A 27,238-nucleotide genomic window follows, 5' to 3' on the forward strand; every position below is an offset into this window, starting at 1 on the left:
TTTGTGGGCCACTCATGTTTCCTCTTCTGAAGTGACCTCCTCATATCCCTTTTCACATTTCCTCTCCCAGTCTGTAGGGGGTTGTTTTATCACTTTGTTTATGGTATCTTTTGTTAACCAAAGGTTTTCAAATTGTTATTAAAGCTAGGTGATGGGCACATAGGAGTTCACTATACTATTACATTTTTGTGTAATTTTTAAATTAGCATAACAAAAAGTTTGTAAAAAAAATCAAGTAATTTTCTACTATTCCAAATTCCTGAAGATCAGTTCCTTTATTTTACAATTTTACTTCTCACATATCTTCAGTGCCCCTGAAATTTATTTTATAGTTGGTGTGTGGGGGATCAAATGTTTCCTTTTCCCTTGTGGGTGGATGGATGACTGTCCCAGCCCCATATCTCATCCTGTATGTCCCTTCTCCACAAGCAACGTCCCCCTCTGTCTCATATATTCTTGGGTCTGTTTCTAAGCTCTCTATTCTGTTCTCCGGTCACTGTGTTTATTCTTGCATCTTGCCACACTGTTTTAATTCCCGTATTACCGGATTAGTATCTATAGGGGCAGCCCTTTCTTCTTTTTCTACTTCAGTATCGACTTGGTAATTCTCGGTCATTTTTTCTTCCATAGAAATTTTATGGTCAGCTCGTCACATTCCAGAAAACAAAACAAAACGCTGTCGAGTTCTTAGTTGTAATTGCATTAAAATTCTAGATTAATTTGGAGAGAATGAACATTTATGACATGGTAATAACCACAAAAATGGACTCAAGCATATCAAAAAGCTTTCATTTTGTTATGCATAAGGTCTCCATGAGCCAGAGCCAACTCAGTGGCGACTACCAACAACACCTACAACATGGTACTTTTCTGACCATTACTTTGGCACATCTGTCCATATATTAAAGGTCTTCTTTTTTGTAAAAAATGTGTTTGCTCCATTGGGATCTTCCCCAGTCTTTGTTACATTTATTCCTTAGGCGTGATGGTTTTTGCTGCTTTTCCTGCCTAAGTGGAATATGCTCAGCATATCCTTCCTTCTCCCCTACTCCAGGGCCTTCCTTAGCTTACCACCACCACCACCAAACCCCCCACCCCCCACCACTGTCCTGGGAAGCAGCTGTCCTTCCCCGACAGCTGACTGCTGTGCTGAGGCATTGCCAGAGTGGGTAGGGTTCCTACCTTCCCCCAGGGTCCTGTCAGCGGAGTCTGGGGAGAGTGACAGCTGTTTTAGTGGGGACAATGGGCTGCATTTTATACAGGCCAGACTGCCCCTCTCCTGGCCCTCCTCCTCCCTAGCCAGAGCAACTGTTCCTGGGTAGGGTGGGGTCCCACCTGTCAGATCCAGGTACTCTTTCAGTCAACATTTGACACCCTGACTGATTCTATTCATGTGTTACAAGCAAGTCCAGTGTGGGTCCTGTTGTCCAACTGCCTGTTCACAGGACTATCATTCATTGGAACTGGTGGGCAGAAGAATAGTGGGCATGGGTAAGGGTAGCATTCCTCCAAAGTGCATGATCCATTACCCTGGAGGGGCTATAGATCATATAGTGTTTTCTCAGTTGTCACCATATTCAGGTCTCAAGGCCTCGCAACAGCCCCCCTTAGGTAGACAGTTCCAGGGCTGTGGCTCTATACCTGACCTACTCATGCTCTTGACACAGCCTCCCCACTTGCTCCTGGGCTACCGTGCCCCTAGGTGCTCCCTGCCCCTGATGGGGTCTCCCTCTCAGAACTCCTTGTTTGGAGGTCAGCCTGGTTCTCAACCTTCCACAACTGGGAAAGGCTTCAGGCCACCGCTAATGTCCAGGGGAACAGCAGTAGAGTGACACATAACAGAGCCAGGGCCAGGGCCTCTCCAGCACCCAGATCTCCACCAATTCAACAAGCACTGACTGAGCCCCCGTGTCCCTCTAAGTGACTGCTCATGGTCTACAGGTGCCTCACATCAGGCCTTCCAGGAGCCACCTCACACATAGGGCATTGTTGTTAACTGCCATCAAGTCAGTTCTGACTCACAGCGAGCCCAGTGTTTCATAGGGTTTTCATTGACTGATTTCCGGAAGTATATTGCCAGACCTTTCTTAGCCCATCTTACTCTAGAAGCTCCACTGACTCATATTCAGCATCATAGCAACACGCAAGCCTCCACTGACAGATGGGTGGTGGTTGTACATGAGTGGTGTACATGGGTGGTGGTTCCCATTCCGTTGGCTGGGAATTGAACCTGAGTGTCCTGAATGGAAGGTGAGAATTCCACCAGTGAACCACCAATGCCCTCTACATACAGCATTATTGTTGTCGTGTGCCGGTGAGTCGATTTCCACTCAGAGCAAGCCTGTAGGACAGAGTAGAACTGCCCCACAGGGTTTCCTAGGCTGTAATCTTCACAGGAACAGATTGCCAGGTCTTTTCTCCTGGAGGGCCGCTGGAGAATTCAAACTGCTGAGCTTTTTATTTCCCTGGTGGTGCAAGCGTTAAGGAAATAAAACCCAAAAAAAGATGAAAGGAAGGAAACTAATGCTTATTGTTCTAAGAGCCAAGCTCTGGGCCTGGTCTTCTCCCTCATCTCTTAATCCTGCCAGAAGTAGGTATTCCTGTAATTCACATTTTAGAGAGGAAGGCCAACACACAGCACAAATCCAGAAAATGCCACGCAAATTGTGCTCTGCGTGGATATCACCGTCAGCTGTGCAGTGTACAGCCGGCTTGGCCTTCCAGCATGGCCCTGAGAGAGGGTCATAGAGCCAGCATGTGAGTCCACTTCTGAGTGACTCATGCGGAAGTCCTTGGAACCACCTATACAGGTAGCAGCAGAGGCAGAGGTCACCTTGTAGAGTGCCTTGGGGCACTTGGGAGGAGACAGGCTTCCCTATCTGGCAAGAACCCAGTAGCGCCTTTACAGCTCTTAACCACCGCACCCTTGGTTTACCTCTCTGCATGTTTGTCACCCCTGCTCTACAAAAGCAGGCCATGAGTCCACTCTTGGTGTGTCTGTTCATCACTGTGTCTGCAACGCCTTGAACAGGCCTGGCATATGGAAGGTATTCAATGTTTATTATTAACGTTTCTGGCCTAAGTAACTGATGCCTGTGTATGGGGGTGGTGGGAGTCCTCAGAATGCATATGGATGGGCCTGAGGGCCTGGGGAGTGGGCAGGGAGGAGGGCACCAAGGGCCACTTTCTGTCCAATCCACAGTCCTTAACTTCACAAGTTGAAACCCAGATGGCTTTTTTTTTTTTAAATAGACACTGAGGAAACTGGAGGTTTGTCCAGTTTCCTCAAAATGGCCTGGCCCCTCCCTTGGCCAGTCAGGAGGTGGAAGGCAGAGGACTGCATGGTGCAAGAAAAACCCATTACCCAAGGCTAAACCAGAATCTAGAAGGAACTGCTCAGTGGCAGCTCTGGTAACCTTTCCTGGAAAAGCTCAGGACATCACTAGCAAAGCCCTAGGTTTTCCTCAGAGAAGAATGTCTGGGGCAGGCCGAGGGGTGGGGCAGGCCGAGGGGTGGGGCAGGTTACTCTGAGGTGGGGGTGGAGAGGAGAGTTAATCTCAGGAGACGGTAGGGGAGGAAGAGAGGAGGCTGAGACTGGACAGGTTCCTCAGACCCAGCTTCTGCCCCTCCCCCACATCCCTGCTCCAGGGTCCCCATTGTTACCAGAGCCAACATCCTGTTTCCTTTACTTCCATAGCTGTGGAACTGAGGTTCTAAGGAGCGGGGTGTGACTTACCCAAGGTCTCAGCAACAGCAAGCACAGATTGGACCAGAGCTTGTTCGGGGCCCTCTGCGGTTCCCTCTGGACCTGACCCTTCTCCATTTTGGCTGGGTTTCTTTGCCAGTGCAGTGTGGTCAGTTCTCCCCTCCAAGCTTCTTTCTCAGGGCTGTCTGCGGCCCGAGCAGCAGGGTTCTCACACACTTCCTGAGTTTTTTTGGATCAATGGCAATCTGGGGCTCAGTGAGCAGCAGAGTCCAGCACAGGCTCTGGGGACAAGCAGGCCCAGGTTTGGATCGCGCCACAGACGCTCCATTTATGCCTTCTTACAGCAAATGTTTATTGCCAAGCAAGCACTGGGGACACTAAAAACCAAACCAGTGGCAGTTGAGTTGATTCTGACTCGTAGTGACCCTACAGGACAAGGTAGAGCTGTCCCAGGGGGGTTCCGAGGCTGTAATCTTTACAGAAGCAGATTGCCACATCTTTGTCCCGTGGAGCAGTTGATGGCTTCAAACCACGCAGCTTTCGGTTAGCAGCTGAAAGTTTAACTGCTGCACCACCAGAGCTCCTTTATTGGAGACACAGCGGCAGACAAACAGACTCAAGTCCCTACTCTGATGTAGCTTACATTCTAGTGGGGGAGGCAGGTAGTAAACAAGGAGGTAAAACAAATAACATATCAGATGATGATTTGCAGTGGAGACAACTAAAACAGAGAAGGGGGATGGAGAGTGGGCAAAAGGAGAGGGTGAAGGGGATATACTTTTAAATAGGATGATTGGGTAACATTTGTTCAAAGACGACTTGAGTAGGTGAGAAATGGAGCCTTATGGGTACCTCAGGGAGGGAGGAGTGTTGCAGGCAGAACCCATAGCAGGTGCGAAGGCCCTGAGGCAGAAATTTGTCTGGTACAATCAAGGAATAGCAAACAGGCCAGTGTGGCCGAAGCAGAGTGAAAGAGGAAAGGACTAGAGGTTGAGTCAGAAAATCAAGGGGCCAGGTTACCCAGGGCCCTGTACATTACAGCAAGGTCTTTGGCTTTAACTCTGAATGAAACAAGAACCTTTAGACGGTTTGAGCAGAAAATAGACAGAATCTGATCCATGTTTTGCAAGGATCACTCTGGCTACTGTGTGGAAAAGCGAAAAAGGGATGCTATAACACTTCAGGGGCCCTGGTGGCAGAGTAGTTAAGAGCTATGACTGCTAACCAAAAGGTCGGCAGTTCAAATTCACCACCTGCTCCTTGGGAACCCTACACAGCAGTTCTACTCTGTCCAATAGAGTTGCTGTGAGTCAGAATCGACTGAATGGCAATTTTTTTTCTTTTTTAAATAATACTTCAGGCAAGAGATGATGAATGCTCATGTGAGGGTAGTAACGGTAGCGTTGGTGTGAAGTGGTGAGATTCTGAATGTTTTTAAAAGCTGAGTCATCAGGATTTACTTACGTAGGCGGTAGACTGTGGCAGAAGAGGGAATTGAGGATAACTCCCAAAATTTTGGCTTGAGTAACTAGACAGAAAAGGTGTGCTTCAGGGTTCTATCCTTTCACCATATTTATCCAATCTGTAATGCTGAGCAAATACTCGGAGAAACCGGACTATATGAAGAAGAACACAGTGTCAGGATTGAAGGAAGACTCATTAATAACCTGCAATATGCAAATGACACAACCTTGCTTGCTGAAACTGAAGAGGACTTGAAGCACTTACTAATGAAGATCAAAGACTACAGCCTTCAGTATGGATTACACCTCAATATAAAGAAAACAAAAATCTCTTCTTCTTGGTGGTAGTGAGGTTTCCCCCACCCCCTGCTCTGGGATTGGTTCTCTTTTAAGCCTAGCACATTGCAAAACTAACCAATCCCCTCGCTTGGGTTCCAGACACCTTATTTGCGTGGTCCCCTCCCCAATATGGGTTCCACGCATCTTATTTGCATTAGCAGCAAGCTGTCCAATCTCGTTGGTGGGCCACAAGCACCTTATTTGCATAGTCCCACCCAATCATTGTATGGGAGTCACAAAGGCTATGGCTAGAAGAGCCATATTAAGTAATTCACTGCACCACACGTCTCCTAAGGAAGCAACTAGAAAGAGGAAAAATGTGCCTATAAATCTACTTTCTAGCTCCTCTACTTTGTTTCCCCCAAGTAGAACTGGGACAGGCCTGCCTTTTTGGCCTTGTAAGTTTTCTTTCTTCAAGGTCTTTGATGGTAATGGAGACGATGATGATGCTTTTGGTGGCTGGTACGGGGATGTTGATAAATTATCATATTTCCAAGGCTTTGGAGTTTACAAAACACTTTCATGACCATTATCTCATCTGAGCCCAGCAAGGCAAGAATTATACCCATTTTATGAAAAAGAGAATGAGGTCTTTTGATTAAAAAACTCAGACTGACTTTATACCTCATTTAATCTGGAAAAAAAAAAAAATGGGTGGAGATGAGAGTCCCGAAGTGGGCATTCCTCGTACTGTCCCTGAGTGGGAGTGCTGCCCAGCTATGCCTACCTGTGCCCAGCTATAACAGGGGCTGTGCTTCCACTCTCTTAACCCCAGGAGAGGACCCACATGTGGCTGCCCGGGTCCTCTGGGCATTCTCCACTCTGGACATGCCTAATGTTGAGATGTGTATATGGGTTGCAGGCTTACTGTTTCTGAGGTTCCTGTGTGTCTCGTACATTGTCTCATTCCACTTACTCTACCTCAGACGAGGTCTTGAAGTAATAGAGGAGGGGGTCAGGGCCCAAGGTTACACAATTAGGAACTACTGTCAGTTCCTACCCTGCAATAGAAATTCCTGCGTATATTCCCTCCTCTCCCCTCCTCGCTATGAGTAGGAATTGACTCCGTGGCACCGGGTTTGGTTTTTTGGTTTGCTCCCCTCCTCCCAGAATAGAAGAGGGACCCAGGGCAGCTGCCCTCTCCCCTCAAGATACCAGGTGCCAGAACACAGCTGCCTCTTCTCCATGGCTCCTCCAACCCAGGCAAGCTGTCATGGGTGGGGCTGAGCCGGGAAGAGCAGCCCTGTGTTGCATGTAGTGAGGCTGTCCCCTCTGCAGGCAAATCCAGCCAGAGATTGATTCTGAGCTGCAGTTCTGACCGGTGAGAGCTCCCCTGATCAGAGGGTAGGGAAGGGGAGGGAGGCTGTCAGGTCTGGGTGGATCAAACCAAAAACAAACCCGTAGCCTTGGAGTCGGATTCCAACTCATAGGGTGGATCAAACCCAAAACCCACTGCTGCGGAGTCGATTCCGACTCATAGCGACCCTATAGGACAGAGTAGAACTGCTTCATAGAGTTTCTAAGAAGCGCCTGGCAGATCTGAACTGTCAACCTTTTGGTTAGCAGCCATAGCACTGGGTGGATCAAGGGCCCTCAAAAAAATTAGAATTGGCTGGGGAAGGAAGAGCTCCTACTGGATTGTGGGGAAAAGGTTAGGGAACCCCAGGGGGACAAAGAGTGTGCTTGAGGGAATGACTAGAGGAGGGGAGAGTTTAGGGAATGGTAGGGGCCCCTGAAGGCTGGGAATGGCAAACTGCAGGTCCTAGCTCCAGCGTAACTGTTCCCTTGGTTTGGTCTCCCCATCTGGGCAATGTTGAGAACCCTCCTGACAGCTACCTTGCCAAGAGAAAGGGCTTCCAGAAAGTAAAAGTGACTCGCTCATGAACTGTGGTCTGGGGATCCTGCCTACCTCCTGTCCATGGGAGAAAGTAGATCCTGCCTACCTCCTGTCTTTGCCAGGTGAGGAGGGAGAAGAAAAGGTGCAAGCTTACAGCCTGGGTTGCCTTCGCAGCCGCTGACCTGGCCATGCCCGTCCCGCTGCTCTCGCTGCTGCTGCGCGCTCTGCTGTCCCGCCTGCTGCTGCCTGCTGCCCGCCTGGCCCGCCAGCACCTCCTGCCCCTCCTGCGCCGACTTGCTCGCCGCCTGGGCTCCCAGGACATGCGACAGGCTCTCTTGGGATGTCTGCTCTTTGTCCTCAGCCAGCAACACCCGCCGGACGCTGGTGAGGCCTCCAGAGAGGCCCTCTCAGAGAGGAGAGGGAGGCTAGCCCCCCAAAAGTGAGGCCACAAGTCCTGGAGGCAGATGTATCCATCGAAATGCTTTGTTTTGGAGTAGGACAGTCCTGGCACTGTCACTGACCCTCAAGAGACACAATGGGATGCTGAGCATGAGAGGGCCCCCCCCACCAGGATGCTGGCCCCTCCCCCTTCTCCCTACTGCCCCAGCAGAAATGCTTCTAGAAGGATGCCTCTTGTCTAGCAGAAAACTGATCATTGGCTTCAGCTCTGCAGTTCCTCCAAAGAATCTTCTAACCACCTCTGGCCTCAGCAGGGAGAGGAACTGACTTTCCCCCCGCAGATGGGGACATTAAAGTCCAGTGTGGGACAATGCTTACTCCAGGGACAACTGGCAATTTAGCTGAGAGGCAAGATTAGAATCCAGCCTGTCTGCCTTCCAAACTCAAGACCTTGGGTCCCTTAGGGAGGCAGGCCTGCCCAAAAGCCTTGCATGCAACAAGCGCTCAATAAATATTTGTTGATTTGAATTCTTGGTATGGCTTCGAAGTCTTATCACCCATACTCCTGCACTGCAAGACAGCCTACCCGAGCCAGGCAGCCGGGGGTGCGGAGGAGATGCAAGGCTTCCCTTTGCTATCTACCCCACTGTCTTCTCAGTCCTCACTGCTTGGAAGTTTTTTGTGTCTAACTTCAGTCAGAATGTCACCTTGGGACCCAGTCATGGCTTAGGTCTCTCTTAGAGGAAGGTTGGGTGGCCAGTTCAGGGTAGGGAGGAAGGCGTCCCTGAGAGAGCCTGGGGATTCTTCTCAGGGGGCGTTGGTGATGGGAAGAGGAAGATTTATTTGCCAAGGAATCCTGTGGCCAGCCACGGAGGGGGGGGGGGCATTCGGAAATGCACGCCCCTGAGGGGCATTCTGGCACAGAGATCTGAGGGAAGTTATGTTACCTGACAAATTCACCGCATCATTTCTGCCTCCACAACCGGAGGCCCCTGGGGGTTAAATAAGAGTTGTCAGACATTTGCATCCCAGCCTCCGGATAATTTGCTTATTGTTCCCATGTAAAAATCCTGCCTCCCAGAGAGTCTTGGACTCTAGATTCCAGGGGGATAGTAAGGAAAGCTGGCCCCCTTGGGGATTCTCATGCCGTCCCTACACCCGTCAAAAGTGAAGTCGGGGGAAGAAATGAGACAAGAGCCCTGCGAGGATTTCGGCCAGGCCCCTGCGGTCGCCCCTTCCAGGGTTCCCCAGGAGCCAGTGCACGTGCTCCCTTCTCTCCAGAGGGCGGCCTTGGGGGCGGGAGCAGGGGAAAAGGAGGTCCGAACTTCTGAGTCCCTAAACTCTGTGTCCTTCGGGTCACCGGCCCTCAAAGTTGCCTCCCCCGGCGCCGCGTGGCCCGGCCCGACGGGCCCCTCCCACTGCTACCCGCCTCCCTTCCTGACGGCTCCAGAAGCGCCTGCGGCTCCCGGTCGGCGCGGGGCCCGGCATAGCCGGCAGCAGGGCGCGGGCCGGGCTCCAGGACCGCCCGTTGCAGCCCGCTCTCCCACCCACCGGAGCTCGGGCCAGCCCCGCCGGCGGCGGCGACCAGTCAGGCCCGCCGCGGGCAGCGTCCTCCCGCCACGGCTTCGACCCCAAGCCGGAGGTGAGAGGCCAGGAGGGGGCCAGGGGCCCGCCAGCCCGGGAATTTCCGCCCCCCAACTCCGGACGCCCACGGCGGGGTCTCAGCAGGTGCGCGGAGGGCTGGGGTGGGCGGGGTGGGGGAGGGGCGGGTGGGGCGGGGTCTGCGCGGTTCTCACGCGGCCCGGGCCCGGCGGGACCCCGGAGAGAGGTGCGGGTGGGGAAACAGGCTGGGGTAGGGGTATCCTCAGTTGAGTTGGAACCTGCAGTTTCTGGAGGAGATCCATTTCTGGGACTTTGAAGGCTGTAGTTAAATGACGGCTTTTCCTCCGTCCAACTACACACAGACGCCCACAAGGTTAGAGACCTTACCAATGCACAGGTTGGGGGCAGAGGTTTGAGAAATGAGCCTATCAGACCTAGTGAACAAAGGGTTAAGTCTTCCTGAACCTTGACCTTGTACCCACCCTCCTGTACACACCCACGGGAAGGGCCAGGACCGTGCTGTTAGTTGCCAGGGAGAGTATATCCCACCTCATGGCGATCCGTTCTGTGCAGAGTACAGCTGCTTCGTAGGGTTTTCAAGGCCTTGACCTTTCTGGAGCAGATTATCAGGCCTGTCTTCTGAGGCACCTCTGGGTGGGTTCAAACTGTCATGTTTGTGCCACCCAGGGACTCCAGGCTAGGATTGTTGTGTGCTGCTGAGTCAGTTTTGACTGGTAGTGACCCCGTAGGACAGAGTAGAGCTGACCAATAGGGTTTCCTAGGCTGTAAATCTTTTTTTTTTTTTTGGTGTGTTTTAAGCAAAAGTTTACAATCAAGTCAGTCTCTCATACAAAAATTTATATACACCTTGCTATATACTCTTAGTTGCTCTCCCCCTAATGAGACAGCACACTCCTTTCCACCTGTATTCCCGTATCCATATCCATTCAGCCAGCTTCTGTCCCCCTCTGCCTTCTCATCTCCCCTCCAGACAGGAGCTGCCCACATAGTCTCATGTGTCTACTTGATCCAAGAAGCTCACTCCTCACCAGTATCATTTTCTGTCTTATAGCCCAATCCAATCCCTGTCTGAAGAGTTGGTTTTGGGAATGGTTCCAGTCTTCGGCTAACAGAAGGTCTGGGGACCATGACCTCCAGGGTCCTTCTAGTCTCAGTTAGACCGTTAAGTCTGGTCTTTTTATGAGAATTTGAGGTCTGCATCCCACTGCTTTCCTGCTCCATCTGGAATTCCCCATCATGTTCCTTGTCAGGCCAGCCATCAGCTGTAGCCGGGTACCATCTAGTTCTGGTCTCAGGCTGATGTAGTCTCTGATTTACGTGGCCCTTTCTGTCTCTTGGGCTCATAATTACCTTGTGTCTTTGGTGTTCTTCATTTTCTTTTGCTCCAGGTGGGTTGAGACCAATTGCTGCATCTTAGACAGCCACTTGCTAGTGTTTAAGACCCCAGGCGCCACTCTCCAAAGTGGGATGCAGAATGTTTTCTCAATAGACTTTATTATGCCAATTGACCTAGATGTCCCCAAAACCATGGTCCCCAAACCCCTGGCCCTGCTACACTAGCCTTTGAAGCCTTCGGTTTGTTCAGGAAACTCTTTGTTTTTGGTTTAGTACTGTTGTGCTGACCACTCCTGTATTGTGTGTGGTCTTTCCTTTCACCTAAAATAGTTCTTGTCTACTGTCTAATTAGTGAGTACCCCCTCCTTCCCACCCTCCCCACTCTCCACTCTTGTAACCATCAAAGAATATTTTCTTCTCTGTTTAAACTATTTCTTAAGTTTTTATAATAATGGTCTTATACAATATTTGTCCTTTTGCAGCTGACTAATTTCACTCACCATAATGCCTTCCAGATTCCGCCATGTTATGAAATGTTTCACAGAGGATTTATCATTGTTCTTTATCTATGCGTAGTATTCCATTGTGTGAATATACCATAATTTATTTATCCATTCATTTGTTGATGGGCACCTTGGTTGCTTCCATCTTTTTGCTATTGTCAACAGTGCTGCAATGAACATGGGTGTGCATATCTGTTCATGTAAAGGCTCTTATTTCTCTAGGATGTATTCCAAGGAGTGGGATTGCTGGATCCTATGGTAGTGCTATTTCTAGCTTTTTAAGGAAGCGCCAAATTGATTTCCAAAGTGGCTGTACTATTTTACATTCCCACCAGCAGTATAAAATTGTCCCAGTCTCTCCGCAACCTCTGCAAAATTTATTATGTTGTGTTTTTTGGATTAATGCCATAGGCTGTAAATCTTAATGGGAGCAGATTGCCGGGTCTTTTCTCCAGTGAATCAACTGATGGGTTACAATTGCACCACGAGGGCCCCCAGGCCAGGACTAGGGTGAGGGAAATGAGGTAAGTCTGACCCAGAGAGGATTGACACCTGTCTTTATTTAAAACATAAATATTTTGTTCATCATGGATTTTTTGCAGTAACTTTTTTTTTAATTGTGCTTTAAGTGAAAGTTTCCAATTCCAGTCAGCTTCTCATACAAAAACTTATACACATATTGTTATATGACCCTACTTGCTGTCCCTACAATGTGACAGCATACTCCTCTCCACCCTGTATTTCCCATGTCTTTTCAACCAGCTCCTGTCCCCCTCTGCCTTCTCATCTCTCCTCCAGACAGAAACTGCCCACATAGTCTCATGTGTCTACTTGAGCTAAGAAGCTCACTCCCCACCGGTATCATTTTATGTCTTATATTCCAGTCTAATCTTTGTCTGAAGTGTAGGCTTCAAGAATGGTTTTAGTTTTGGGCTAACAGAGAGTCCAGGGGCCATGACCCCTGGGGTCCCTCCAGTTACAGTCAGACTATTAAGTCTGGTCTTTTTACTAGAATTTGAGGTCTGCATCCCACTTTTCTCCTGCTCCTAGGGATTCTCTGTTGTGTTCCCTGTCAGGGCAGTCATTGGTGGTAGCCGGATACCTTCTAGTTCTTTCGGTCTCAGGCTGATGGAGTCTCTGGTTTATGTGGCCCTTTCTTTCTCTTGGGCTCATATTTTCCTTGTGTCTTTGGTTGCAGTAACTTTTTAAAAAATACATTGCATTAAAATATTATTTATCTTGATTACTGAGATTTTTGGCACCTCAAATTTTGCACTCAGACAATTCCTAGTCCCAGCTCTGCCACAAAGCCATGGAGATATAGTGACAAACATAACTGAGAATCAAGGTCGTGAAGCCCAGGTGAAATTGTGCACTACAGATTAGTAAGCACAATTAAGCCCGTGCATACTTTGCTTACTGTAAACCCGTGCATACCCTGCTTACTGGTTAATCCCACAATAGACAGTCGTGAGACATTTGCTGGCGACAGACATCGGGCTGAGCAAACACACTTCCAGCAAACACAGATGGTTAGTTAGTGACAGTTGAGAGGACACAGGCCTGGGGAGGAATGGAACTGTGTATAAGGTGGTGAGGCATGCTTGGGGCCTGAAGGGAGGGGAGGAGAATCTGGGGCAAACCACAGTCCCAAACAGGGTGGGTGCATGGGGTGGGGGAGTGCAGCTGGGCCAGCCCTTCCCACCCTACCCCACTCCTGTGCCAGGGACCTGAGGGAGCCCAGGAAGAGCAAGAGCCGCAGACTGGGCAGAAGATGAAGTGGTTGGGCCTGGCTAGAAAAATTCCTGCCGAGCCTGTCCAGCAGAGGGCTCTGGCACCAGGCAACCAACTCTGCCTTGGGGGCGGCTCCGGAGGGGTGTGGGTGCTGGCTGGGGCCTAGGCAGGGTAGGTGCCAGATGGGCTTCTCTCCAGCAATAACAGCCCTGGCTGCTGCCATTCACTAAGCGTGCCAGGCCCCAGCGGGGGTGGGGAGAGGAACCAGCCTTCCGCAGTCTGGCCCAAGACCCTCGCCACTTCCGTCCAGTTACCTTCCCCTTCCAGCCTCCTTTGCACACAACTGCAGCCACTGGCCATAGGTCTGGCCATGCCTGGTGGATCTGTCTGACCACTAGGCCTGTCACCCCCACAGGCCCAGAGACAGGAAAGGAAGGTGGGAAGAGAGGCAAGGGGGCAAGGAAGACAGGAGAGGAGGACGAGGAGAGGAAGAGAGAGAGACTGGACAAACAAGAGGGCGGGAATGAGGGGAGGGAGGTTGTGGACACAGACATGGAGCCTCCCACAAGCTATGAGGCAGTGCCTAAGAAAATACTACCCATACCCGTCTTCCTGCCTTCGGTTTGGTTAAGGCCGAGGGATCCTGGTATGTCATGTCTCTGCGGGTTTCAGAAACGCCATGGAGCTGGAAGGCTGGGTAAATGTCCCTTCTGTAGTACCCTGGGGAGAGGCTACTGATCCTAAGTAGAAAAGCTACTCTTCTCCCAGGGATCCGTCTGTTTCTGTCTGGGGATAGGGTGTGACTCTGCTTGTCCCTATAATGTTAGTACCGCTAATTGTTAATTAGTGTCTGAGGCCTCTCCAGAGGACACAGTCCTTGGGCAGCTTTGGGGAGGGGGGAATGCATTCAATTTTCACTCTTGAGGACTTCTCCAGCCTTTGGATCCTCCTTTAGCACCAAGGGCTGCTGTGGTGCCAGCAAGTGCCCCACCTGCCCTCCAATTTAATGCACAAGAAAAAAGGAAAGGAATCCTTTTTCCTCCCCTGGAGGTACTTGATGGACTGAAAACTCAGCCCTGGGCATGCCCACCCCTTTCCACCTCAGCCAGTGGAGGATGTGGGACTCAGCAAGGCTCCCGCCTTCTCAAGAACAAGAGGATTCACTTCAGGATGTAGGGCTGTTCCTGGCTTTTTCTCTTCGCATGCCCAGCTGTGCCTCGCTTTTCCCAAGGTCTGGATTTAGAAAGGGTGAACAGGGACAGATCACCCAATAATCAAGGTATGCAAGGGCTTTCTTGTGCTTACTTACTAACCTTTAGCGCACAATTTCACCACAATAGAAATGTGGTGAAACCCATGTGAAATTGTGCACTACAGATTAGTAAGTAAACACAAGTAAGCTCATGCCTACCTTGCTTCTTGTAAGCTTCAGTGTACCTTGCTTACTGGTTAATCTGCCCCTGAGAGTGAATCATGAGGGGGCTCAGAGCTGCTTCTCTATCTCCTTCCATACACATATAGCACCATACATACCCCTCCAAGTCAAAGTTGTGGGTGACGAGCATTGTGGTGTTTGTGTCTCTCTGTGTGTTAGAGGCGAAACAACCTACCAGGAAGGTCACTGAAATTGGAAGAGTCCTACCGGGGAGAAGGGGGCAGAAGCAAGCCTGTAGGAAGAGGAAGAGGAGTCTGAAAGGAAGAAGGTGGCACTGAAAAGGGGAGCCTGGAAAGAGAAAAGGTGCAGTGTGGAGGAAAAGTGGCATGGGCAGGGTTTGGAGTGGATAACGGAACATCTGGGATAGAATGGGGCGTCCGGGCTTGTCTGAGCAGAGGGTTTGTCACAGAAGACTACCGCGACTGGCTCTGTAAGAGTTTGCATAGACCCGGCGGAGGAGACTGGGGTACCCAGCGTGGGGCTGTACCCTCCAGAGGCCTCCCCTTGATGGAGGAGGGTTGGCGTGGCAGGGCCCCAAAAGGTCATACTGAGGGTGATAACGTGAGGTGTGGACAGGACAGCCCTGGGGGCGCAGGGTCTCGGGGGTGGGCGCTCCCCGAGCTTTAGGAGCCGCTGTGGGGGAGGCAGGGGCGGTTTCGTGCGGCTCGGGCGGGCGGGCTGGCCCAGGCCGGGGCGGGCTGGGGGCGGGCCCAGCCGAGGGCGGGTGAATGCTCCGGCGGGCGCGGGAAGTGGCCAAATAGCGCGCGGACCTCAGCGCGGGAGGAGCCCACCTCGAGCAGGTGCTGCCAGGGTCGGGGGGTGCCGGGGACGGCCGGGCCGGAGGGCGCCGCTTCCCTCTTGCCATGAGGCAGGGAGCCGGGCCTGACAGCTACGCGGCTGGGACACCCCGGGTGGGGGCGCCACTCCCCGGCGCTGAGCGTGCGGAGCTGCGCAGCACGTGGCGCGGACGGGCCGGGCCTCGGCGGGGGGAACCTTGAGGATGGGGACCTGAGCGGCGCGTGGATGGCTTGGCCCACGAGCGTAAACGCGGCTGTCGCCACGTCGACCTCCACCAGGGTCAGGCGAGTGGATGCTTAATTGCGCTCGATTTGTTGTGGTATAGGGGAGGGGCCGCGCCGCTGGCTGCGCTGGGAAGAGAGGAAGGAGAACGGGGACTGGAGGTCAGGGAGCTGTCTCTTTAGCCCTCTCCTTTTTCTGGCTTAACTCATGTCCCTGAGCCTCCTCTTCCTGGGCGCGTCCTCATTTACTCCCCGAGAGAGGACCCTCCCATTCACTCAGAGGACAAGGACACACATCCCGGGTTTTCGTTCCGGGGGAGAGCAGTGGTGCCCCAGGCTGGTCCCATCCCTGCCTCTCAGACCTCTCGGAGCCTCTCCCCAACCCCATGGTAGCCCCTTTGCCCACTCCTCTTGGTAACCTCCAGATCCTCCTGTTTGTTCTCTCCATCGTCCTGCCTGCCCCGGCCCTGAGACAGAGGGAGAGTGAGTGTGTGTGTGTGTGTGTGTGTGTGTGTGTGTGTGTGTGTGTGTGTGTAATGAGGGGGGTGCCTTAGAACTGACACGTCAGTCTGGTGATGACCCACCTTATTTTTCTCTCTTAGTTGGAGCAGAGTTCCCCCACCTCCCGTCTACAGGGATAGTCAGGAAGCAGGCTTTATACCTCCCTCCCCACTCTAGAAGCAGCCTAGAATAAGCTGCACTCATTAGCTGTGTGCCCTTAGGCAACTGACTCAGACTTTCTGAACCTCAGCAGCCTCTGTTCAATGGAGACAATCTAGCACTAGCTTATGCGGGGTTGTGAGGGAAAAGAGGGAGGATTTTGCTGTTAGTGACTGGCCTCATAAATGATAAACCCCTATGGGATCCTGGTGAGTGGAGAGTTTGATGCTATATTGCAAGGGTGTTCCTAGAAGCAGAGGTGCATGAGGGCTGTTGAGGAAGTGGGGAGGTGTTCCATTTAGTGGCTGCTTTCAGAGCCACATTTCAGCAGGCCAAGGCATGGCTGGAGGAAACACCAGATGCTCTGAGCTGGTATCATATCCCTGGTTGCTGCTGGGCGAAGGGAGACAAGAACAAAACACCAGGGCTGGCCTGCTGAATGTCAGGGGTGGGGGCAGGGGCTGTCCGTGAAGTTGAATTGTGCCCAGGACTAGACCGGGAGTGCTGAGAGCAGCAATAGCAGGGAAAGAGGTCAGAAGTAAATACTTCTCTGAGCCTAAGCTGGATTTTACTGAGGGGAAGGGGAGATACTCTCTTCTCCGCACCCTAGTCTCCCATCTGGTTTGAAACTACACCTGCTCTTAATTCAGGAACCCTGCGGGCAGGGGGGCGGGGCAGTTTTGGAGACCAAACCTGGTATGCCAAGGAGAGAAGCTGGGGGTTCCCCATCTTGTTACCTAATAGCAAATCTGACACCTGAGCCCTTTCTGCCCATCCCCCGCCACAGCAGAGCCCTCTTGCCCCTACCTCTCTGGAAAATGTAAATACTTCTGTTCACCACTCTGTCCTCAGTGCCTGGCTGACATGCAGAGGTCCTCAGTAATAGTTGTTTTGTTGAAAGGATGAATGAAAGAAGCCCCCTGCCTCCCTCCAGAGGAGTGTGGGTCTGCTGCCCACTCCTTGCCCCTGCAACCCTGGCGTCGGTTGGGGGGCTGAGGAAAGCCTTTGGAGAGTCTGGAGTTTGCCCACGGAGGGGCTAAGGAAGATTATCAGGAGGGGTGGGAAAGCCTCTTGATGGTCTGAGGGACTCCAGCAGAGTCTTGTCTCAGGTTGGGGCCTGGAGCGCTGGCTGCACCTGGGAGTTCAGTCAACCCTTCAGCTCCCCTGCTGAGCGTCCTTAACTCTTATCTGCCAAGCCACAGGGTGGTTTTATCACTGGCTGTGTGAGTCTTCTCAGAATGGCCCTGCTCCCTTCCTCAGGGGGGCCTGAGGAGTTCTCTCCTAAAGTGCCTTATGCTACCTTCTTAATTCCGGACCCTCACCCAGGAGCCCAAGGACAAGACCTGCAGCCTGAGCTTGAGCTCAAACCATCTCCTAGGGCCTGCTTGGAGCCCCTCTGCTCGGAACCCTCTGGTGACAAGCAGCAGGTGAATGCTTGGCTGGGCTGAGGAGGGTGGGAATGACCGTCCTCATGCCCCAAACAGCATGATTTGGCCCCAGAGCTAGGCCAGCTTGTGGGGAATGCGCCAGCACAGTCTGGCCTCCATGCCATCCAACAGGAAAGCTGTTTAATCTGCTGATGCCAGGGCTCCTCCCTCCACAAGCAGAGACAGGAGAGATACCGAAGGGGGACGCTGGGAGCTTTGGGACTCTGCAGTTAGGCAGGCCTGTGCCTTCCACCCCCTAGTGTTCCCTTTAAGGCCCCTTTCAGAACCCTCTCAGAAAGGGGAAGAGGACAGGGACCTGGGATTGAGTCAGAGAGGAACTGAGGGGGGATGGGGTGACCCTGGGGGCAGGGCTGGGGAGTCCAATGAGCCAGGCTACGTTGTGGGAAGGGCTGGGTCCCCACATCCATTGAGAAATATTTTCCTGGAAAACCATCTGGAACTAGGCAGCCCTTGAGCAGTAGCTGGAAAGGAAGGTTCAGGTGCCACCAGCACAGAGGCCTGAAACTGGGGCTCCTCTAGGAGGGGACAGGCTCTTCAAAGCCCACCGTAGTTATGGACCCAGGGCTCCCCAGGGAGGGACTGTGCAGGGGGCTGGGGAGACCTCTCTAGCAGGGCCTCATCTTTGACCCCTTGCTGCCGATGCCAGTCTGTAGCTCTATTTGCTTGGTTCCCTCCCTCCTCTCCTCCCCCTTGTCCTCTTTGCTTTATCTGCTTCACTCCATTTACCTCCCCCTGTCCCTCTTTCCATTGTTGTCACCGTCCCTGACCCTTCTCATCCTCTTCCCTGCCTTCTCTGACTGTGTTTCCCTCCCTCTCAATCATTCTTCCTCTTCGCCCTCCACCCTCTTGTTTCCCAGCTTACAAACTGCTTCAGCTGCTGGATAAAAATAGCAGTGGCAGCCGCCAGGCCGGGAGCCAGGTAGAGCCTGAGCAGGCAGGGGTCCTACCAGGACTGGCCTGCTGGGGGTCAGGGAGCAGAGTGCCCACACACCCAGGAGGAGCAGCCTGAGGGGCAGGGCCGGAGGAGTCCTACTGCACTCTGCTTCTTGCCTGCCCTGCCTCCCCCAACCAGGGTCAGAACAGACCTATGGGAAGGCAGGGCCAAGACAAGGCCTCTCACTGCTTCTGTCCCCAGCAAGCCTCAGAAGAAGGGAGCTCTCAGCCAGAGGACACCACGAACACTGTCACCATGACAACCAGTCACCAGCCTCAGGACAGGTACTTGGGGGCAGGGGTAGGGGAGTGGAAATGGGTCTTCAGGACACTGATTACAGTGTCCTTTGGAATTTGGAGTTGCTGCTGCTGGCTGCCCTTCTGGTCAGGTCTGGGTCGGGGTGGAGACCGTGTGTGCCTCGGCTGGGTGGGTGGGTGGCAGTCCCTCCCTGCTTGTCAATATTTCCACTGTTGCTCTGTAGCCAGCCAGCAGCCTTCTGGCTCCTCTCACCACCGTGAGCAGACATTTCGCAGTGCCTTTCATTCCCAAGCACATCTGGCAGAACTGCCCTCTCCCTCAGGGTTGCCCAGCACCTCCACCTCAGATGACCCCGCCCCACCCCAGCCCTTGATCTGACCTTCCTCTCACTTCCCCACCTCCTGAGCCTCTGAGACCCACAATTGTGTTCTATGCAAATGTTTTTTGGGGGAGAGGCTGGAGCTTGATTTCTGTTCTCCAAGGGGCCAAGGAAGTTGAGAAGTGATGCCTGGAATCGGAAACGCTTTCCAGGTGCAAGGCTCTGTGCCTCCCTCCACTGCAGACTCCAGATCCCATCACAGGTCCCCTGCCCACCCTGTTTCCTCCTGTGCCAGAGGCCACAGAACTAGGTCACTTCTGGCTGTGGGACCATGGGCACTTAGCTTCATCTCTCTGGGACTCTTTCCCCACCTGCAAAAGAGAAGTGAGAATAGCTACTTCACAGTGGCTTATTTGGAGGGGAGAGGATTTAAGGGGACACAGTTAAGTATACAGCCCTTGTTAGGTTCCTCCTCTCCATTCCTGGGCTGTCTGCCTGCCCGCACCCCAGCCTCAACGTTCCTACAGCGAACAATCTCCTGAACCCCAATTTTCTTTCTTCCCATCTCCATCCACCTTGTTGCACTTCTTTCCCAGCACCATTCTGGACATCTGTCCTATTTGACCTTTGTTGGGAGTTCCTCCCTCTATTCCGGGCCTAAGAACCAACCCCTGAGCTCTCTTACTCAAAGTAGGGACTATCTGAGGGAATTCAGGAGAGCTGTGGTTGCAATGGCTTAGACCTGCCCACTTGAGGGCTCACCCAGGGCCTGCATCTGTGTCCGCGGGCTCAGGGACAGAAGCCCCAACACTCCTCTCCACAAGTCCCACCGAGCCCGACACCTCCTGCTCTAGCCAGACCTGTCCCTTCACAGCCCTGGGTTGAGTCCCTGTCCTCTCTGTGGATAAAGCAGGGGTAGGCTGTGTGTGGGGGCGGGGTAGGCAGGCATGTCTGAGGCTCACAGTGGGAGGGGCCCAAGCTTACAAACAAGGCCTGTCCCAGACATGGCCTTGAAGTGTAGGGTTTGGGGCAATGCCCTGACCAAAAGCTGCGACAGCCCTTATTTACACTGTGGGGCCCAGATGACATCTAGCTGCCTGGCACCTCCTGGCCTGCCACAGGTGGTGTGACCTATAGAGCCACTTTTGTCTTGGCCAGGAAAAAACAGCTCGCTCATTTCCCAGCAGCCCTGAGGCACCCCGCCTGCCTGCCCCACTAGGTCCAGAATGGGCTGGGAGCTTCTTGACCTCAGAATCCTCTTTGGAAAGCCACAGAGTCCCAGCCCAGATACCATAATCACTTCCAGCCTCCCTAGTGGAGGTGGAAGAGACACTTACTGTTTGCTTTCTCACTCATCCACCCACCCCTAGTCCTTCAGCAGAATTTCCAAAACCAATCCCGGATGTGAGGATCACACTGGTTCCCAGCCTGCAGCGTCCCCTGAGTCTTTCAGGGCTGAGAACCAAGGTCCTGTTGGTCATGCCATTCAGCCATGTGTCCCTGGCCTCCCTCCCACCCTGGACGCTCTGGATTCGTCTTATGCCATTTTCCCTTTCCCAGGGCGCCCTCTCCCCCCACGCCACCCCTCCTCATTCCGAGCAAACACACCTGTAGGAGGACCTGTGCACAGGTACACAAACACAGCTCTCCAGCCCCAGCCTCTTACCCTGCTCAGAGGGACAGCTGGAGAGACTGAAGGTCAGGGAGGCAGGGGCTTCCCCAGGTTTGCTCTGGGGAAGGGTGGGATGGGGAGTCACTCTGGGCCCTTTTCTTCTCCCGTGCCCAGGTACAAAGCTGTCTGGCTTATTTTCTTCATGCTGGGTCTGGGGACGCTTCTTCCCTGGAACTTTTTCATGACGGCCACCATGGTGAGGCTGGGGGCACTGGGCCTGAAGAGGGCGTGGGTCATTGGGTGTGCAGGGCCTGCATCTGTGCCTGTGGCCCCACTGACAGAGGCTCCAACATTCCTCTCAACTTTCACAGTATTTCACAAACCGCCTGGACAAGTCCTATAATATGTCTTTGGTCACTGCTGAACTGAACAAGGACGTCGAGGCCTCAGCCGCCCCTGCAGCACCCTCTCCTGAGCGGAGTTTTCTCAGTGCCATCTTCAACAATGTCATGACACTGTGTGCCATGCTGCCCCTGCTGCTGTTCACGTGCCTCAACTCCTTCCTGCATCAGAGGTGAGGGCCCCTCCTTTGCAGCTGCCCACTTGACCCCTCCCTGTCTCCTCCATTTCCCAGACTAAGAACCTGGTTTGACTACCCCTTCCCTGTCCCCCTCGGCCCCTCCCGGCAGGATCCCCCAGTCCCTACGAATCCTGGGCAGCCTGGTGGCCATCCTGCTGGTGTTCATGATCACTGCCATCCTGGTGAAGGTACAAATGGATGCTCTGCCCTTCTTCATCATCACCATGATCAAGATCATGTTCATTAATTGTAAGTTGGGGCTGGGAGAGGGCCTGCAGGGCAGTCTTCCCCACATACCACCACCATTCTTTTAGACCCAGGGTCAGCCTGAGAGGAGCCACATTCCTCTCCCAGGAGGGAACCGGTGCTGTGGGCAGTTGGGATTCAGAGGCCTGAACAGGCATGGACCAGGGTTGGGAATGGGAGCAGAGAGAAGGGCACCTCAGTGTCAGTACTCACTGGGAGTAAAGCAGGAATTACAGGGACCTGTTTTCCTGTAACCAGCCAGTTGTTGTCAAGTCGACTCTGACTCATGGCAACCCCATATGTGTCCTTGGGTGGTACAAATGGTTAATGTGCTTGGCTGCTGAGAGGTTTGAGTCCAACCAGAGGTGCCTTGGAAGAAAGGTCTGGCCATCTACTTCCAAAAAATCAGAACTGGAAAACTCTACAGAGCAGAGTTCTACTCTTACATGGGTCACCATGAATTGGAGTTGACTTGATGGCAACTGGTTTAGTTTTCCCACAGACCCCCAACCTCAGCCCTGGTGGAAGTGAGTCCCGCCCTCCTCCCTCCCCTCCACTCCCCCCCGCCACTGATGCCCACCCTGTTCCCCCAGCATTTGGTGCCATCCTGCAGGGCAGCCTGTTCGGTCTGGCTGGCCTCTTGCCCATCAGCTACACGGCCCCCATCATGAGCGGCCAGGGCCTGGCGGGCTTCTTCTCCTCAGTGGCCATGATCTGTGCCATTGCCAGTAAGTCCTGCAGCCTACTTGCCTATTGCCCTGGTTTTTGTGGGGAGAAGGGGGTGGGACTTGTCTCTGAACACTGACAACACTATCTCTACCTCAGGTGGCTCGGAGCTGTCAGAAAGTGCCTTTGGCTACTTTATCACAGCCTGTGGGGTCATCATTCTGACCATCATCTGCTACCTTGGCCTGCCCCAGCTGGTGAGCAATGCAGAAGGCTGGGGTTTGGGGCCTGTGGAGTCCAGGGCTCCAAACCAAGGGTATTCTGAGGTCAAAACCTAGAGGAAGCAAGAATTCAGGAGATCCCACCCCTGAATCTACCTCCCTGTCTCTCCTACTTGATAGGAATTCTACCGCTACTACCAGCAGCACAAGCTCGAAGGGCCTGGGGAGCAGGAGACCAAGTTGGACCTCATTAGTAAAGGTCTGAATCGCCTGGGGAGCTGGGGCGGAGGATGGCATGCCAGGCAGGGGACAGCATAAGCAAAATGATAAGAATGAGTACACTGTATTTGCGGGCAGCAATGAGCCAGCAGAGGACAGAGGAACTGACATGGGGGAGGGGAGCGATGGTAAATAAGGCCTGGAAAAGGCAAAATGAGGAGATATTTGGACCGAAGGTAGTCAAAACATTTTTAGGTTCTTAGGAAAGTAACCTGACCTGAGGCTCCAGGGAGAGGTCAGAACCCAGGCAACTCAGGCTATAGGAGCTACAGGGAAGTTCTGGGCCGGACGTGAGGGTGGGACTGTTGACTTGTTAAGGGGCTGTGTGCTTCCAACCAACCTTAGCCCTTTTGTCTCATCTCTTCTCTCCCCATGACTTGAAGATCCCTCTACAGCCTCTCACCCCCCAGGAGAGGAGCCAGGAACAGGCAAAGAGGAGCCCAGAATCTCAGCCCCCAACTCTCAGCCCACCTCCAATAGCCCCTCTATCAGAGCAATCCTCAAAAATGTACGTGGGCGTCCTGCGCTCTTCTTCTTCTTTGCCCCCACGCTCTGCCCCAACTCAACTCTTCCCTTTCTGACCTGAGATTTGGATTCACGTGCGTGTGTGTGCGTGTGTGTGTCTTGTGTCTGTGTATGTTGTGGGTAGGGGTTCTTTTCTGCATGGCCACCTTGAAAACTGAGGCCTGGGTGAATTTCCCGCCCTTTTCTCCAGATCTCAGTCCTGGCTTTCTCCGTCTGCTTCGTCTTCACTGTCACCATTGGATTATTTCCTGCCGTGACCGCTGAGGTCAAGTCCAGCATCGCCGGCATCAGTGCCTGGAGTGAGGACACCATGGGTTCCCAGGATGGGGGCAGGGGCTACAGCGGGACTGGGATTGGAGGAGAGAGGGAGCCTGGGCTGCCTTCTCCCCAGCCAGACCCTCCTCTTTGTCCTTCCCTGGGCTGGAAGCATCTTCCCCATTTTATTGCTGGGGAAGCTTAGGTCCAGTGAGGGTCAGGGATTGCTAACTACCTTCTAATCTAAATCTACTCTGACTTTTCCAGGACACTACTTCATTCCTGTGTCCTGTTTCTTGACTTTCAATATCTTTGACTGGCTGGGCCGGAGCCTCACAGCCATATTCATGTGGGTAAGTGGAGGAAACGGGTACAAGGCCCTTGTGGGAGGCAGGAGTCCAGCCTTGAGACCCAGAAATGGAACCCGAAAAGGCATAGTAAAGGAACTATGCTTTTTTTTGTTTTTTTTTTCATTGAGGTGTAGTTTACATATAATAAAGTACACAAATTGTAAGTATACAGCTATACATACAACACACACACACTCCTCTATAATCACCACCCAGATCAAGATCTAGAACATTGCCCACACCCTCAGAAGGCTCCACTGTGCCCCCTTTCAATCAGTACACCTAAGGATAACCAAGCTTTGAGGTTTCCATTTAGATCCTGAGGGTCCCCAGACAGAGCCCTGAGGGCCTAGGTGTCTGGGTGTGTCCTTGGGGCAGACCCAGGTTAAGGCATTGCCCTGCTTCCCACAGCCTGGGAAGGACAGTCACTGGCTGCCAAGCCTGGTGGTGGCCCGGCTTGTGTTTGTGCCCCTGCTGATGCTGTGCAATGTGCATCCACGCAAATACCTGCCTGTGGTCTTTGAGCACGATGCCTGGTTCATCTTCTTCGTGGCTGCCTTCGCCTTCTCCAACGGCTACCTCGCCAGCCTCTGCATGTGCTTTGGACCCAAGTGAGTGGGGCTGGGTGGGCACCTTGGTGGCATCAGGTAGGGTCCAGAGCTCCAGTGGGGACACTCAACAGAGTTAAAGAGGCCAAGAGGAGGATCTCTGATCCTGGAACTTAGGGTTCCCAGGCTGAGATGGGAGACCCCTTGGGAGAGGCCTGGAGACTAAGGGAGAGGTGGTAGGGATAGGGTGCCCAGCCTGAGCTGGAGATGTGGGAGGGGGCTGTCAGGATGAGTTGGAAGATAGCCTCAGTACACATCCTCCCCAAGGGTAAAAAGCTAGGTCAGAGTTAGGATATAGGATGCGTTAGTTAGCTGAGTTAGGTACTCAGGTAAGTCCTATACCCCTTGCCCTCTTTCCCTCAGGAAAGTGAAACCGGCTGAGGCGGAGACTGCAGGAGCCATCATGGCCTTCTTTCTGTGTCTGGGTCTGGCACTGGGGGCTGTCTTCTCCTTCCTGTTCCGGGCCATTGTGTGACCATGGATAGACAGAACTGCACTGCCCGCCTGCGTCTGGCCACCTTCCTTCTCCTTTCAGGGATGGGCAGGTGTGGTCTGGAGGCTTTCTCTTCCAGCTGACCTCTGATATCTCACTGCCTGTGCTGGGCACAGGTGGCCAGGCCTAGGGGAGGGAGCCTCTGTAGGTGGACAGTGGTTCCCACGGTGGGCCTGAGGGTCAAAGTCAAGGGAGGGGGTGCAGTCCCTGCATCTGCCTAAGCCTGCCCATGCACTTGGCTCTGACTGGTTTCTGCTTGAGCAGGACCACAGAGGCTCCCGGTCTCAGAGCTGAGTGAGTGAGTGCACTGTATCTATATGTATGTTTGTTGGCCTGCCCTGGTACCGGTGGCTAGGAACCAGGACTGACCGTTATATGGTCTGATCTGATTATTTCCCCTCCTTCTCTTCTCCCCATGTACTTCCCCCTCCCCGTATCCCCTCCCCTGCTCTCCACACTTAGTTTCTACCCATCAAGCACCCTGTACAGATTGCCATTATACTGCCTTTTTTTATACCCAACAGAAACCAGGTGCCCTCAGAGGCTCTGTGATTAAATAAACTTTTGTTTTTATTGTTTTTTTTTCCCCCTTCGTGGCTCCGTGTTTCCTCCAGCCATGGCTTCATGCCCTAAAGAAGGTAGAGGGCTGGCGGCCTGAGTCTGGGGGGAATGAGCAATGACCCAGCTGGGCCTCTGCCAGGGCTGGGCCCAGGTCCCAGGTCCAAGGGGAGGTAGCCCTCTTGGCTTCATAGGGAGTGTAGTGCCCCCTTCTGGGGCCATAGGGAAGGACAGGCTGGGAGCCAGGATACTGACCATTGGCCCAAAGGCCAAGTTTTTCTTTTGCCACTTCATTCCTTCTTCCATAGGACTGGGGATGGAGATGGCTCTCTGTCTTTCCTTTATCTTCACTACTACCCCCTGTGCTCTGTCCTCAGCCCCAGGCATGAGCTCTCCAGCACTGGATAGCATGGCCCCCTCCCCACTTCAGCTCCTGGTGGCACTCCTGCACCATCGGGCAGTAAAAGGCTGAGGCCTGAGGGTTCTCCCCTACCTGGCACTCTTCCATGACACCAAAGCTCAGCCTGCCAGTCTGCCTGGGGAACAAGGGGCCTATGTGTCCTGCATTGAAGCTAGGTCCTCCCCTTCTCATCCCAAACTCTGGCCGAGGGAGGGGTGGGTTGGCATGGGGGCCCATAAGAGTGCCTTGGAGATGGAGGCCGCACCGCTGGGGTGCCCCTTCTCAAAAATGATTTCTTGAATGGTAGTGCAGCTCTGGCCACAGAGGCCCCCGCCTCACTAACCTGGGCCTCGGGTGCAGCCTCATATTCCCCCAGAAGGGCAAGAGGTATTTCCTCAGAGCTCAGCCAGCCAGCAGATTGCTACAGAGTTGGCACCTCTGACAGGGCGTCATGTCTCACATGAATTTAATTTAATTGAAGGCTTCAGACCTCATTAAGGGTTGTTAGCCCATTTTTAAGGCTCTTTGATGAGCTCTGAAACCCTAATGGGGTAGTTAAGTGTACCATTATATTGGGAATTAAAGTCTATGTACTAATTTGTCAGACTAGGGTACATAGCTGAGGTTGGTGGAAAATAAGATATTCCTTTCCTCTCAAGTTCAAAAAGTCTGTGGAAGGCCCTTTGGCAATAAGAGTCAAGCTGTAAGAGACAAACCTGAACCCTTTCTCTTCCCTTGCCCTCAATCTCCTTGATTTCCCCCATTTTACCCTATACCTGGGATCCCTGTTGAGTTTCTTCCTTTCAGGGCCAACAGGAATCCTGTGTTTCTTCCCTGGGTGCATTCTTGGGTCGGGCCACGTCCTGCCTGGCCTCTTATGACTTCTTCCCTCCCTGGTCTCCAATGCATCCCACCCGTGGCCACAGGAATAATTGGAAACCAAAATGAGGTTTAGGCCAGACCTCTCCCTGGGGTATGTTCCTACCTTCCAGAGCATTTCCTGATCATTTACCACCACCACCAGCAGCAACAACTAGTTCATGCCGTTTCTTTCCCCTCTGTACCTCAGAGTTTTTGTAACTTTGTGATTCTTCTTCTATCACATTCTTTTCTTACTCCAGCTACCAGACTGTCATGTTTTTGAGGGTAGGGTTTACATTTAACTCATAGTTTTGAATCTTCAAGTTACAAGCACTGTACCTGGCTCCCAGAGGTACTCAAATGTTTGCTTCATTGCACAAGCTTGTTCCAAGATGGGGCTTTTTTTTTTTTTCCATCCAGAAGCAATCTTCACATGCCTGACTCCAGTTGTGTGGCAGCATTTATTGGTATAGAGAGATACAGGATGTTAACTAGGTTCCCCACAATCCAGCGATGATTTGGAGGGAAAAATGTATTTAAAATACAGTCACTTTTCTTTCTGTACTTTACTA

General features: G+C 52.7%; 2 protein-coding genes across 12 annotated transcripts; both read left to right on the forward strand.

The window, feature by feature from the left end:
• Window positions 1–2,914: 2,914 nt before the first annotated feature.
• MYMX (myomixer, myoblast fusion factor) lies at window positions 2,915–7,893 on the forward strand. 2 transcript variants are annotated; one of them, XM_049875332.1, is made up of 2 exons: window positions 2,915–3,047; window positions 7,468–7,893. In XM_049875332.1, the coding sequence occupies exon 2, from the start codon at window positions 7,534–7,536 to the stop codon at window positions 7,786–7,788; it is 255 nt and encodes an 84-aa protein (XP_049731289.1). In that variant the 5' UTR covers window positions 2,915–3,047; window positions 7,468–7,533; the 3' UTR covers window positions 7,789–7,893. The 2 variants fall into 2 exon arrangements, with proteins under 2 accessions (XP_049731289.1, XP_049731282.1); XM_049875325.1 differs by having other exon boundaries at window positions 3,017–3,047; window positions 7,520–7,893.
• Window positions 7,894–9,176: 1,283 nt separating this feature from the next.
• On the forward strand, window positions 9,177–25,960 carry SLC29A1 (solute carrier family 29 member 1 (Augustine blood group)). Of its 10 annotated transcripts, none has more exons than XM_049893173.1 (15): window positions 9,295–9,472; window positions 14,534–14,677; window positions 17,380–17,480; window positions 18,637–18,719; window positions 20,799–20,880; window positions 20,996–21,198; window positions 21,314–21,453; window positions 22,044–22,178; window positions 22,276–22,373; window positions 22,518–22,596; window positions 23,000–23,124; window positions 23,332–23,440; window positions 23,664–23,749; window positions 24,158–24,357; window positions 24,718–25,956. In XM_049893173.1, exons 4-15 carry the CDS (start codon window positions 18,691–18,693, stop codon window positions 24,827–24,829), a joined length of 1,398 nt encoding a protein of 465 aa, XP_049749130.1. In that variant the 5' UTR covers window positions 9,295–9,472; window positions 14,534–14,677; window positions 17,380–17,480; window positions 18,637–18,690; the 3' UTR covers window positions 24,830–25,956. The 10 variants fall into 10 exon arrangements, with proteins under 10 accessions (XP_049749170.1, XP_049749130.1, XP_049749149.1 ...); XM_049893192.1 differs by having other exon boundaries at window positions 18,641–18,719; XM_049893213.1 differs by lacking the exon at window positions 14,534–14,677 and having other exon boundaries at window positions 9,177–9,386.
• The last annotated feature ends 1,278 nt before the right edge of the window (window positions 25,961–27,238 follow it).

This window comes from Elephas maximus, chromosome 1 (genome assembly GCF_024166365.1).
Source record: "Elephas maximus indicus isolate mEleMax1 chromosome 1, mEleMax1 primary haplotype, whole genome shotgun sequence".
NCBI lineage: Eukaryota > Metazoa > Chordata > Mammalia > Proboscidea > Elephantidae > Elephas > Elephas maximus.

Bases quoted from the DNA above. Each gene is read 5' to 3' on its own strand.
- SLC29A1 (XM_049893164.1), top strand. From the start codon at position 15,398: ATGGCTTGGCCCACGAGCGTAAACGCGGCTGTCGCCACGTCGACCTCC. The intron at 17,481-18,640 runs GTGAATGCTTGG...GTCCCCAGCAAG, and splicing joins CCTCTGGTGACAAGCAGCAG to CCTCAGAAGAAGGGAGCTCT. The intron at 18,720-20,995 runs GTACTTGGGGGC...CAACTTTCACAG, and splicing joins AGTCACCAGCCTCAGGACAG to TATTTCACAAACCGCCTGGA.